This window comes from Pararge aegeria, chromosome 23 (assembly GCF_905163445.1).
Source record: "Pararge aegeria chromosome 23, ilParAegt1.1, whole genome shotgun sequence".
In the NCBI taxonomy this organism is placed as follows: Eukaryota; Metazoa; Arthropoda; class Insecta; order Lepidoptera; family Nymphalidae; genus Pararge; species Pararge aegeria.
In genome coordinates this window covers 12,962,977-12,976,763 of record NC_053202.1, presented here as the reverse complement: position 1 = coordinate 12,976,763, position 13,787 = coordinate 12,962,977, and the positions used below count along the sequence as shown (strand labels likewise).

At 44.9% G+C, this 13,787-nt stretch overlaps 1 protein-coding gene across 1 annotated transcript in view; it reads right to left on the bottom strand.

Moving 5' to 3' along the window:
* Nucleotides 1-249: 249 nt before the first annotated feature.
* Nucleotides 250-13,787, bottom strand: part of LOC120634236 (sodium-coupled monocarboxylate transporter 1) — a 36,541-nt gene continuing 23,003 nt past the window's right edge. Inside the window, exons 2-10 of the mRNA XM_039904711.1 lie at nt 12,172-12,389; nt 10,160-10,302; nt 7,158-7,360; nt 6,492-6,623; nt 5,632-5,991; nt 4,043-4,173; nt 3,712-3,962; nt 2,866-2,993; nt 250-2,581 (exon numbers count right to left, since the gene is read on the bottom strand). Of these exons, the coding sequence (XP_039760645.1) occupies nt 2,239-2,581; nt 2,866-2,993; nt 3,712-3,962; nt 4,043-4,173; nt 5,632-5,991; nt 6,492-6,623; nt 7,158-7,360; nt 10,160-10,302; nt 12,172-12,379 (1,899 nt within the window). The 5' untranslated portion in view covers nt 12,380-12,389 and the 3' untranslated portion in view covers nt 250-2,238. The remainder of the gene's footprint in view (nt 2,582-2,865; nt 2,994-3,711; nt 3,963-4,042; nt 4,174-5,631; nt 5,992-6,491; nt 6,624-7,157; nt 7,361-10,159; nt 10,303-12,171; nt 12,390-13,787) is intronic.

The window sequence follows — 13,787 nt, the reverse complement described above, 5'->3', positions numbered from 1 at the left end:
TAGATGAATTTATAGTCCTCGAGAAATGTAATTCTCCGTCACAAAATTATTATTAAATTATTTATTGGTTACAAAATGGACACTACTTCATTTGACGACTAAGCTCACTTTGTACACTCCCAATCTGTCCCTGCCTATTACAATAAACCCGAAACAGTCGAGCTTTACCTGTCAACAGGTAAACCTGCGTCGACTACAGTCAAATGTTTTATGGGCGTGGTTTTAGGTAGTAGAAATGAAACCATACACTTAGCAATAATATTTTTTTGAACCATACAATAGTATTTAAGTTATATTAACTGTACCAGGGCGTGGCCCCGGGCTCGGTCGTGCGTAATATTTTGTATCTGAAGAGTGCCCAGTGCGAGATTTTCTACCTCCGTTTACTTATTCCAGCGCCATCTAGTGACAATACTGGGAAACCGTGCTGTCACAAGATGGCGCTCCTTCGATACCATAACGACAAAAATTTAGTAGCTGACTTCCACGCGACCGAATAAGTAAACGTAGGTACAAACCCCACACTCGGCACTCTGAACGACATGTGGACAATATTAGTACCTGCCTACCTTATCATGATTTGTACAAAAATAGTTAACTCTCAACTCGCATACAAAATCTAATACTGAATATATCACATAAGTACAGAACATTACCTACATTAATATTATTACAATATGAGTCACAACTCTTTATTTTGTACGTCTACTTCACACGGAACCCTAGGTTCCGTACCCAAAACGGGACCCTATTACCTAGACTCCACTGTCCGTCCGTCAGTCTGTCTATCTGTCACCAGGTCCATCTGCATCTCATGAATCGTAATAGTTAGACGGTTGAAGTATTCACAGATGTCGCCGATACTACAACAAAACTAAAAAACAAAAGATAATAAATATTTAAGGGGACTCTCATACAACACATATGATTTTTTTTGCCGCTTTTGTAAATAGTGGTACGGAACCCTGCATGCGCGGGACCGACTCGTGTTTGGCCGGTTTTTTAAATTACCAATTCTAACGTTAGAAAACGTTATTTTTTTTATTAATTCTTTGGCTGAATTATGTTGGCAATTTCTAAACAATCACAGAATTTAGGCACTTAAATCTAAGTATTAATTTATACTTATTATATATATATTATTCATGCATTGTATCGTCATATTCATGTCAAGTTATTGGTCTTCTTTAAATAAAAATATAAATACAATTATTAAATTAAATGCCCATCGGGAATGAGCTGCAATAAATAAAGTGAACTCATTTGACCTCGTTGTCTATGATATTCACTAAATAAATGTTCACACAATCATAGTCATCAAACTTGGCAGTCTTTACATTTGACGTCATAAACTGCGTGCGTGTCATCATAAAGATTCGGTTCAAAAAGTAGATTCGATATATAATTCTTCTATAGGTACAAATAAATTAGGCATTTGTATTTTATTAGGTACTAGGTACTGAGTACTTATAACTTTAGAATAACAAAAAAACAAATCTTCATGTTATTGCGTAAATAATTGCATATTCATGCAATAGCAGCATTCGCGGTTGATTTGCTGCTACTTTTTGAAGAATTCCGTTGTCTGTCTCCGAAACTCTTCATCAGATCTTTAGGAAAATAAATTTTTGGAATAAACCCCTTTCAAACGAATAATAATTTTGCTAATCCGTCTATACACCCGTAACACGGAGGCAGTATGCCCGAATATCAAATAGTAAATTCGGATTGGATGGACTTTATTAAAGCCTCACAATAGTTCAAGTTAGTTATTGTTTTTAACCTTCGACGGTTGTTAAATAGGGGTGTTGCAAGTTCAACATGTGTGTCTGTCTATGGCAGGCAAATTTTTACATTTCTACTTAAATTATAATACCTACATATTAAAAAAAATTAATTCAAAAGCCACTGCAATATAAAAAATAACAGGTTTGCAGTGGATTTTGAAGTCTATTTCGTGATAAGAGATTTAGAGCGCATCTCACTCTTGTTATGTACTGGGTCGCTTGGCGCCATCGCGATACTAAATCGTTTTTCGCACTGAGCCCCGCGCCTAAACTATACAGAATACCGACCACGCTGAGCTGCATTCGAACAACTCGGTCATTATTATACATGGTAGCCAATACCAACGTCAATGTTATGTGAAGTCAAACAGATGTAGACCTCGTGGCGGCCGCCACTCGCCTCGTGTCCGGAGCGCACTCGCCTCGTGCGAGCGAGCTAGCTGCGCGGGGTTCAGAGCCTCGTCTTGACGGGCTCGGCGGGCGCGCCGCGGTCGTACGCGTCGAACAGGCGGCTGCCGTGCGACGTGTAGGTCGGCGGCTTGGCCGCGGGCGCGGGCGCGGCGGGCGCGGGCGGCTCGGCGGCCGGCGGCGCGTCGCCCGTGAAGCGGCGGCGGCGGCCGGGCAGGCGGCGCGCCAGGCGGGCCACGAGCGGGTGCAGCAGGCGCTCGTCGTAGGCGTCGGCGTCGCCGCCCGTGAGCGCGCCCACCAGCACGCCCACGAGCACGCAGGCCAGCGTGCCGATGACGGCGTACCACATGTACGACACGGAGTACAGCCGCAGCAGCGCCTCGAAGCTGCGGACACGGCTAGTCGGTCGCTGCGCCTCGGAAACTCGAGAACCATCGCCGGCACGCCCGACCCGCTGCCGGCCCGCTGGGCGCGGGTCTCCTCTCGGAATGAGAGGGGCTTAGACCACGGTGAATCAGTGCTCGGTGAGGATTGGTAGATTTTACACGCCTTGAGAGAATGTCATTGCGAAATCTCAGGCATGCGGGTTTCCTCACGATGTTCTCTTTCAGCGTCACAGCAAGTAATATTTTGATTGCTCGAATTAAAAAAGCAGTGTAAAGAGACTCACAGAGCGGAGTGTGCGGGCGGGCGCGGCGCGTGCGCGTGGCCGCGGCCGGCCAGCCCGGGCGCCAGCGCGGCCAGCGTCCGGTTCACGCCCACCGGCAGCGCCGAGCCCAGCGTGGCGTTGGCGCAGCCCTGCACACGAGACACGCTATTACGGGACACGTTCCGAAAACAGAAATCGCCAAAACGAGGCTCTGCGTTCTGCGAATTAATTGGCATCTTCTCTTCTTATACTTATGGTTGAAGTTTGGAAAGCCATTCCGCTTTCCGTATCGGGAATCTTAAACGCATGATTATCATCATCACATCAACTCATTACCGGCCCGCTATGGAACACGGGTCCTCCCACGAGTCAGTAATTCACCACGCTGGCCTAGTGCGATATGGTGGACTCCACACACCTTTGAGGACATTATGTAGAACTCTGAGGCATGCCGGTTTCCTTACGATGTTATCATTTACCGTTGTAGCAAGTGATATTTTAATTTCTTGGAAAAACGCACATAACTTAAGCGCACGATTTATTTAAAACAAAAGTGAATATGCTTTTTCTAGGCTAGCACGCACACAGTGTAAAATTAAGCATCGGAGGAATCAATAGCGTGTCCAGTTTACTTTCAGCTTTTCCAAGGTGAGTTTATATTGTAGAACAGCAGAAACTTATAATTGACAGGATTCTGAGTAGCATTGTTCAGAGTTAGACAATTTCGACTCGGAAGTTGCTTTTTTGAAGAGAGACTCTCTCTTCCTACCAAGTTGAAGTGTACTCCGCACGGAGACGTTTTCCGGGAAGCGTTGCGCTATGCTGTCGTGTTTACTGTGCGTCGGGCAGCGCGGGACGGCGTGTCACCTGCACGGACAGCGGCAGCATGGCCACGTCGTCGCGCACGTACAGCAGGCGGCCCACCGCCAGCCACGCCGTGAGCGCGTGCGCCGTCAGCATGCCGGCCAGCGCGCCCGTGCCGTTGGCGCCCGGGCACAGCGCGGCCAGCACGAACACGCCCAGCAGCGCGCCCGACGTGGCCGACGTGACCAGCAGCGAGCCCTCCACCACGCCGCCCACCAGCCCCACGGCCTGCGACAGCGCCATGATCAGCAGCGCTGCGGGGCACGGTCACCGTTATTGCACATTTCTGTAAGTCGGCTAATGACATTGCGCGCTGTGCGAGGGGGCTAGCTACCGTAGACGACGCCGATGATCTTGATGATGGTGAGCTGCTGGCGGTCGCTGATGCCGCGGAAGGCGGGCGCGGCCGACACGAAGTCCTCCCACGTCACAGTGGACAGCGAGTTCACGTTGGACACCAGGAAGCTGGAACACCACGTCCTCAGTACACACATGCCCACTCGCTTACGGATACACGTACATTTGTGTCTCATTATTGCGTGAATCATTCTCAGGTATAGGTACTAGGATCATATATACATATCAGATTGTAGGGTAAGAGAATAAATCGCTTACTCTAAACTTAAGGAAATCAAAGCTGGAGTACCACAAGGAAGTGTCTTGTGGCCTATTCAATACCTTTTATAAACCTATGATGTTTCAGAACACAACTCAAGTCCAATCTTGACAACTACACCACACATGGATATAACTGTTCCCATAGATAAGTTTGTTACTTAACAAGTTAAACTAAGGGCTCTTGTCTAAGAGGAAGCCCACAACCTAACTAAGTCAGATCTTCTAAACTATGGAGGGTAGAGGTAAGGAGGATCATCTGTGTATATGAAAAAGTGTCCGTCAAAAAGTATTAAATTAGGATGGCGCCACATTTGCATCAAGGTAACTCTTAAAAGAAGCGCCAAATATTGTTGGAGTAGGCTTGAAAAATAAACAAGGAAGTAAGGTTATATTTACCACAATATTTTGTACAACGTAAGTTGTTGAAATTCTCAATAACTAACTACTTTAGTCGATAATGACATTAAATTTTTTAACTCGGCATACTTCAATTCATCTACGATTGCTACATTCATACCATACTCTGTGCATCCACCAGCGCCATTGTGGAGGATTTTTGAATTGTTATTTAGCGCATACAACTGGACACTTTTTCAACTTTTCTCCCATATAAGATGACACTCCTTACCTCTACCCTCCATATTCTAAACGCATCTGATATTGTAACTGAAAATTATTTATTTGCAATCTAGTAGGTACAAGTCATAATTATTCATATTAAAAGATTTTCATCATTAACGTAATTTTTATGCCATAATAGGACTTTTCTCTGAGCTTACGTTTAATAAATACTTAATATTTAAAATATGGAGAGATATCCCCAACATATCATGTGGTACCTATTTAATATGCAATTAGTTTTAACTAATTTGAACTGATTCCGTCACCCGATTTTGGCCACGTGCTCTCGGAGGCAAAATAAACACGGTGAAATACTGCCAATTTCCAAACTTCGGCCTGCTACTAACATTTTAACGACCTGCCTGGCGCAGCGGTCAATTCGGAAATTTATATTTTCTGGATTTATTCTAGTCTAGTCTGGTAGGCATCGGCCGAGGCTAGTTACAGCTCTACGGAAAAGATGTGCCGCTAAGTTCCGTTCTGGTATGATGTCGCGTAGAAACTGGGTTTAATATAACTGCCATGCCCCCAACAGGTTAGCCCCGCGCCATAATAGACTGCATCGTCATTTGCCGAAGGTGAGATTGCAGGTAAGAGAGATTACTTGTAAAGGAATGAAATAAAACTAAGAAACAGGGCCTCGTGTTCTGCAGCGGCCATGCCGTCGCGGCGCGAATCGCTCACCTCAAGGCGCCGTTGAACAGGCTGCCGAGGAACAGGCCCAGCATGCCGGGCAGGAAGGCGAACTGCTCCTGCACGTAGTGCGGCAGCACCTCGTCGGGCGCGGCGATGGCGCCGGCCGCCAGCGGGTCGCAGCGGCGGTACAGCGCGAACAGCGCCATGCCCACCAGCCACGACAGGCTGAACAGCACGCCCACGGCCGGCACGTTGGCCAGCAGCGTGCGCCGCACGCGCGCCTCGCTGCGCATGGAGCAGTAGCGCTGCACGAAGGTCTGCTGGCAGCCGTACACCGACAGCGACATGAACAGCTGCCCCACCAGCGCCGACGCCGTGTCCACGCGCGCCGCCGGGTCGCCCGTGAAGCTGCCGGGGCAAGGGCGCACTTGACCGACCGAGATGCGACGGCTTCACACCTACACCCCGGATTATCCCGTGCCCAAAAATCCGAGCCGTAGGTGTTACGCCTCAAGTGCTTGTAATTACAGCGGCAACCACGCCCTTCAGTCCGGAACACAGAATTGCAACAACACTGCTTATCGGGAGTAATGAGCATAGTGGTAGTACTTCCCCGGACGAGCTCTGCCACAAAAAGCTCTCCTTCTACTTTGTTAATTAATGTTTTACTGTACAGGCCATAGAAGTGATAAGCGTTTACGGTACGGTAAGCACGAAGATATACATGCAGGTCTACTGTAATGACGGACTCCCAGCCGAGTGAAGATCTGACCAGAACATTATCAGAACTGGTATAGAGACTGCACTTTTAGGTGCCGGGCACAGGATCCAGTGTTTTGCCTAGCGAAGATCTTTTTCATTACGCTCTTGATTGATAATATTTTGGAGCGGCAGTCAGCGGCACTCACTTGAAGAAGGTCAATCTCCCTCCTTCAATGTTGTCGGCCAGCACTTTCTGCGGCCCGCCCACCTTCAGCGTGGCCTGGATGATGAAGGCGGCGCTCACCAGAACCATCGTCAGCGTCTGGATCACGTCGGCCCTGAAACAGTACAAATTTTATTGATTAGACAGTGAAGTCTACGAATCATCAATAGCTTAAATCTGACTAAAGGTCCCTCTCAACAGGAGGGTTTGCTCCATGCTCCATGCAAGGCAGACTGATCCTTGGTATGAGAAGTGATGGTACAAGCCTATGTTTGGCTAACCTTTCAAATTACACTATACCACTTTACCAACATCATAATCATTTCAACCAATCGACATCCTCTGCAGGCCAGGTCTTTTGTAGGAAGATCCACAATCCACGGCTCGTTTGATGTCGTCTGTCCAACTCGTTCGGAGCCGCTCAGCGCTGCGATTACCGGCGCGCGGTTTGGACCTTTTTCATACGTGATATAAATGTAAATATGACATTTGTATGATTAATATCGCATTAAGCTTTATGATGCTTCAGCTATTTGACTCTGTATTCTGTCTAATATGATCCATTTGTCTACTATTCGACATTCGAAAGAGTTGATTTCTAGTTTGACGGAACTCCTCGACGGGCCGTCGCCCGGCGCGCTCGCCTCACCTGATGGCGGCGGCCAGGCCGCCCAGCAGGTTGAACACGACGGCCACGGCGGTGAGCGCGGCGGCGGCGGCCCAGTGCGGCAGGCGCAGCACGGCGTGCAGCGCCACGGTGGGCGTGTACACGGTCACGGCCAGGTTCAGCGTCTGCCGCAGCAGGAACGTGGCCGCCGCCACGCGCCGCACGCTGCGAGACCCGAACCGCATCTGCGCACACGACACCGCCAATGGGACACCTCCGAGTTCCGAGGCTGCTCGGGGACCGAGGTCTAACTTTGCGAAATTCCATGCATCTTTATACTCCACACCGAACAGATCTTCGGTTATGAACACTATGAGCACGTTCCGTAAGACTGGGTCTGAACAATTATTCATTGCAAAGTCAACATCTCCCGAGGATACTTCGGAGCGAAACGTGCGTAGAGGGTACATTGCCGAAGATCTGTGTGGTGTGGAGTATAAAGATTGAAGCAATTATAAACTACACGATACAGATTCTCCTGCTTTTCGCGACGTTCAGCAATTTAGCCTTAATTTTCATAATTTGAAAATTGTATCAACATCAGCATCATCAACGCATGACCGACCCACTACAGGGCACGTGCCGGGGATCGACCTCGAACTAGGCTATCGCCAGTTGAAAATTGTATGTAATATGATCCTTATTTGTGAAACTTCGCGCGCGACGCAGCATCTCGTGGCGGCATCTAGTGAAATTATGCGGAGACCACCACAGGGCCGCTCACATGAAGCACTGCCCTGGGCCGGCGGTCTCTATACCACCACATGACAGCTTCAATTGTTCCCATTTGAAGAACTAAACATATAGTGTTCTTAGCCATTCAATTTAATTAATTGGACAACCAACTTTATATAGGTATACAATGTCAAAATGGAGTTAATTTATTGGAGACAAAGAGAAATCAGCCACTTATGATGATTTTAAAATAGAAAAATCTCCGAAAAGATTAAAATTAAATACGTGGTACCACCGGATATGCTGTGCTGGTTTCTGTGATTGTGGATAAGGCCCTAACTGTCAAAAAGCAAATGAGCCGATAATCTTAAAATCTCTTAATAAATATCATCTCATATAAATGAAATCGACATCGAAGCTGTCAGTAGAAACTAAATCGGTCCTACCGGGAGCTTCGATGCTCCAGACAGACAGAAATACAAACGCTAAATAAAAAAACCCTCCTTTTTGTTACTATTGTAAAATCACATGAGACATCGGCGTCGATAATTGAAATGCTTAAAGATAAGCTTGTAATGCTAATTAAAACATGCAAACCGACCACGTTCACATTCAACACCCATTAACACTGTCGCGTGTATCTGCTCCGATATTTTCCACCTCGTTTATAGTTCACAGGTTATTTTTAGTTGCTAATATGACAAGCAGTTTAATGTGGATTGAACCGGTTGTCGTTAACGATCAGTCTAGATAACTTGTACCAACATTAATCACTGCTGTTTTCCGAACCGCGGTGGTTTAGTGCTAATACCGTGTCCTGAGTATTATATAACCACGTGTTTTTATCCTATCCTTTTGACTTAAAAATAACTTTAACAACTGCAGCGACCCGTGATGGCTGATAAAACACTACTTGCTTTAGGTAGGAAATTCAGTCCAGTTATTTCAAGAAAAGACATCATCAACAGCTTATAACAACCCATTGTTGGCATACACTACAGGCATCTCCCAAAGGGAGGGTTTGCACATAATCAGCACGCTGCAGACGGATCGGTGGTCGCAGTAGATGGTAGTAGTCGCCCGTTCTCCAATATATTCCCTCAGTCACCTTGTTTGAAAATGATGATTATAACTGTATTTTTATCTGCCTTAAGTTACTCGCATATACAAAAACAACCCAAACCTAATTAGAGGTAAAAAGCTGAGTCAGTCGTATCAGATACAGATCTGAGGATCAACTTCCAGAGTCGTGCGTATATACTGTTTGCTCATAGGATCGCTTTAGAAAACATAGCTTTATAAATCGTGTCTTATAAAAGAGATCGCTCTTTCGCTACAAACGATAGCTTTATTATGTCTTCAAAAGGTGATGGCAAAATAAGAATTTGACAGAAATTATGAACTTGGTTTTAATCCTGAATATATAAATGCGAAATGATGTCTTCAATTGTCTTTACTTCGCCCTAATTAACAAACAATTCAACTAGATTCGCCATAGAGTCAGTTCAAAGGACGGAGAGCAAAATAGGATACTTTTCATCATAAGAAAACAAACGGTTCCCACGGGATTTACGAAAAACCGTTAAAAACATGGAAGATTGGATTGGAGACACTATCCGGATTGTTCGGATTGCTTATCCACGGACGTGCAGTGCTCGACCCTGGTGTTGCACTGATTTCCACGCGGAGGAAGCGGCTTGATGTCGTCTGGCCACCAAAACAATTAGCTAACCACTGCGGAAAGGTACCAAATAATTTGTTAAATCAATCATTTGCATTCTGAAACGTAAGTTTCCAACTGAGTTTATTTCAACTTACTTGGCAGATAAAATTATTTAATGTATACATCATAATAGTTTGGGCGTTATTTCATACCAACTTTCTACAGTGGCAAGCTAAATTCGATGTGAACGGCCAATTTACAAACGGAGTATTTCTTGACACAAAACAAGCAGCCTTTCTACTTGTTTTTAACAAATAAAAACGACTTCGAAAATACATTTTGTAAGCACCATAAGAAATTAACTAACTTTTTGTATTGGTAAATGGAATTTGAATTTTATGTGCAGCAACTAGCATCTAGTCGCGAAAAAATATGCATATAATGTGATACAAGCAATCGCGGTTGATTTGCTGCCATTTTGTGAAGAGTTCCGTTGTCGGCCTCTGAAACTCTTCATCAGATCTATATGCAATTTAAATGGGACCATATGGATTAAACTCGTTTTGTATCTTAAAAAATAAACATCCGAATGAATAAGCTCTTCCTGTATGACGTATTTGATACATATATGAGGAATCGCGTGTACCTGCAAGTACTCGTACACGGAGTTGGTGTTGAGCCGGTAGTACACGGGGATGAAGATCCAGCACACCAGCGGGAAGGCCAGCGCCATGCCGTACAGCGTCTCCCACATGGCGGACCCGAAGTACACCAGCTCCGACGGGAAGCCTGCAACCACGAGAAAGCAATGTTTGGAAAGCAATGTTGGGATCTGGCTTGGATCTAGTAGGTATAGTATGTGTGTAGTGTGTATACTAACTGTTCCGTGCTAATACATAACTCTCAGCTGGAATTCTGAAGTATCTGCGGTTCACCAACGCCTTTGTGTTCATCTGCACACAACACCGACCCATTGTGAATAGATACTAACATCTAGTTTACTCCGTGCCCTCGAGAGTCGTTGCCAAGTATGAGAGAAGGTAAAGTCACAGTCAAAATTTTCTTTATTCGAATAGATCCATAGAAGGTACTTAAAAATTTTTATGGCATCAGCCATACAATTTTTTCACTATCCACGCGGTCGTCACTCGGTGCGGTGGGTATCTGACTATTGCGAGTGTCCTACTGCAATCTCACCAGGTAGTAATGATGCAGTCTAAGATGGTAGCGGGCTAACCTGTTAGGGAATATGGTAGTCAATAGTCATACCCCTAATAGGTGTCTACGCGCACCGGAACACTTAATCGTTTAGCAGCACGTGTAGCGGTACGGTGGTAACTAGCCGCGGCCGAGGCCTCCCACCAGACCAGAGAAAATCCAGAAATTATAAATTTCCCAAATAGCCCCTGCCGGGAATCGAACTCAGGACTTAGTTTAAGATACGTATGAACGTGCAATTATTCACGGTGACTTATCGCCGCAAGCGTGAAATTGCAATTAAGAATGATTAAGAAGTAAATAACATTAGTCAGATTTATGAATGCTTTGTGCGCTGACTCAATTATTCGATAACGTGTACTTCATCTAATCTGTATGTACCTAAATATTATAGATATTTAAAAGTATAGAATGCTGGGTTTTTTATTTCATTATACAAATAATATTTTATCGTGCAGCTATTTTCTGTAAAATCGCTTCGTATCGTTAAAAAAAATCCTGTAGGACGTTATGCTACGAAAGTACGCAAAACAAACAAGCCTAGCTGTTTCAACGTCGGTAAGCTGTCTTATTTTTCTTTACTGCATAGGCAGCTGAACTGAGTTTACTAATGTTTGCTAGTGCCTCTATGTGGGCACCCCACTAAAGCTTACTTATCGGTCTTTTATCTTTAATAGACTTGTCATAAGTAAACACTCTCTCAGTCTCTCTCTCTTTTTCTCTCTCTCAAATGTTTTTAATTCGTTTGTATGGAAAAATGATTAAGCTTCTTTTGATTTAATATTGTTAAAGGGTGATATCTAATGAAATATACTAATGCATACTTCAAATTTATTTCGTAATTCATTTACAAGTAATAGATAAAAATTATATCGAAAGAATTATCTTTATTTCCATCAGTCTTAATAATTACAGATCTTAACATCTGCAAATAAAACGATATCACAAGTGACATGGTGTGCCAAAAATAGAAAGAGACCTAAATTTAGTTGAACCCTGAGACTTTTATCTTTTATGCATACCCTTTGGGTTCTATCACTGAGATGGAATATCGCCATGTTTCTTACGCCATAATGGCTTTAGTTTTAAGGCTTGAGTACCAATTCTTGGTCATACAGTCGGATTTCGGGTTGAAATTAGTTACTTACGTTAAAGTGATTTAGAGTTGGGTATAATTTTTGTAAAGACCTTACTATGATAAGGTAAGATTTATTGTTTGATCCTAACTAACCTAACTAAACGTATCTAATATTATTAATGCAACATTTGTGTTTTGCTTACTTCACGCTCTAACTAAGCAACCGATCGTTTTAATTGTTGGCATAGAGTTAGTTGTGTGGACGTAGAGTAACGTAGGCTACCGTGGCGTGCGTGCGGGCCACAGTGAGCCAGCCGCGAGCCGCACACGAACACCGCGCGCCGCCGCGCCGCGCGACTCACCCAGGAACGAGCGCACGCCCAGCGTGCCGCGCGCCACCGACAGGATCATGGCGAGCGTGGACACGCCGCCGCCCGCGAAGATGTAGGCGCGCTTGGCGTCGCCGCCCGCCGCCGCGTCGCGCTTGCGGCGCCACAGCGGCACCAGCGACGAGGCGCACACGAACAGCGCGAACACCACGCACTCCCACGCCAGCCAGCCCGTGTGCATGGCGCCACCGCTGCAACAAAGCCCGGCTCAGCGGTGCGAGGGTAGCGGCGCTGCACTCACAGAACAGAGAATAAACATTGTCCGAGCGAGCGGACTCCAACCCAGGCCGCATTATTACACGAGGCGAGCCTGTCGTCAGGCGCAAGCCTATCTGATATTCAAAAGTCGGGATGCGGTTTAGTACAATTTGGTGTACTTCTATAGCTGAGATTCGGGTTAATATTCCAGCTATTTATTATCTCTTAAAACAACAGGGATGAACTCGACGACGTAACAGCGGGTATAAGCGACGATCTCGGATACTCAAAACAACGCCAGTCGCCTGGTCCCGCGTTGTTTCGATACTGTGTTGTAGTGGCGAGGTTGTTTTTACAAAACTGCTAAAAAGAGTGGATGTAATGTGTCCAGGGGCCACCAGTGGCGTGTACTGGGTTTCTTACCAGGGTATGCATACGGCAGGAAAATTGCATAAAGTGGAAAAAATCCTCCTCCCATACGAGTTATATATCAATTTTAGAGTAGGTAGTGCTTTTGCGCATGTATGAAGTGCAGGTCACTGGGGGCCACACATGTATGTACAGAAGTCAGCGATTGCGGAGCATATACTACAAGGGAGCACCCTGCACTGAATAGAGCTACATGACCCTAAGGTTCTCTCCACCGACCGTCACTATAGGTATTCCAAGACTAGTTCTTGAAGCGATTGAAATTCGAAAGCACAAAAACTTCAAACGTGAGGAACAATGATTTGAAACAAATTCAACTTAGAGAATACAGCTCCAGTCGGAACAGTGTTCAGTTTATTATTATTTTTTTATTATGTTTTTATGTGTCTGTACCTACAATGACTCATACAATTCTTGTGTATTTAGTTGTTTAAATAAAACATTAAAAATACATAATTTATTTAATAAATTTTTTAAACTTATAAAAAAATTTAGGAGGAGAATATATCCTCCTTTCGGAAGTGGGTTTAAGAAGGGAACACGCTCACCTAGCAGTCATTTTCAAATCAATTTTATTTTATTTATTTGCTGATACATGTAAATAGGTGTTATAGAGAAAAATATGTAGATCTCAACTGTACAGTACAACGGTTTCCAATGAGTAACAAGTAATAAAAATAAATTTGTCAAACCCACGACTAAATCAAAGTGCCCTTTTCTGCATGCCTGCATCAATCGGGAACGTGGTTAAACTAACCAAGCTAGTTGGCGCCTCAAGATTCTGCATCGCGCTATCGAAGTTTTCACATACAAGAACATTATACAAAATCTCGTGGCAAATCTTAACCTAACCTAATCTCATATTACGTAGCTCATCCGCTTGAGAAACAAAATCACCAAATACGATCAATGCCACCACACGCGACGATAGGATCTTTACCGCCCCCGAGGCAAAAATTACG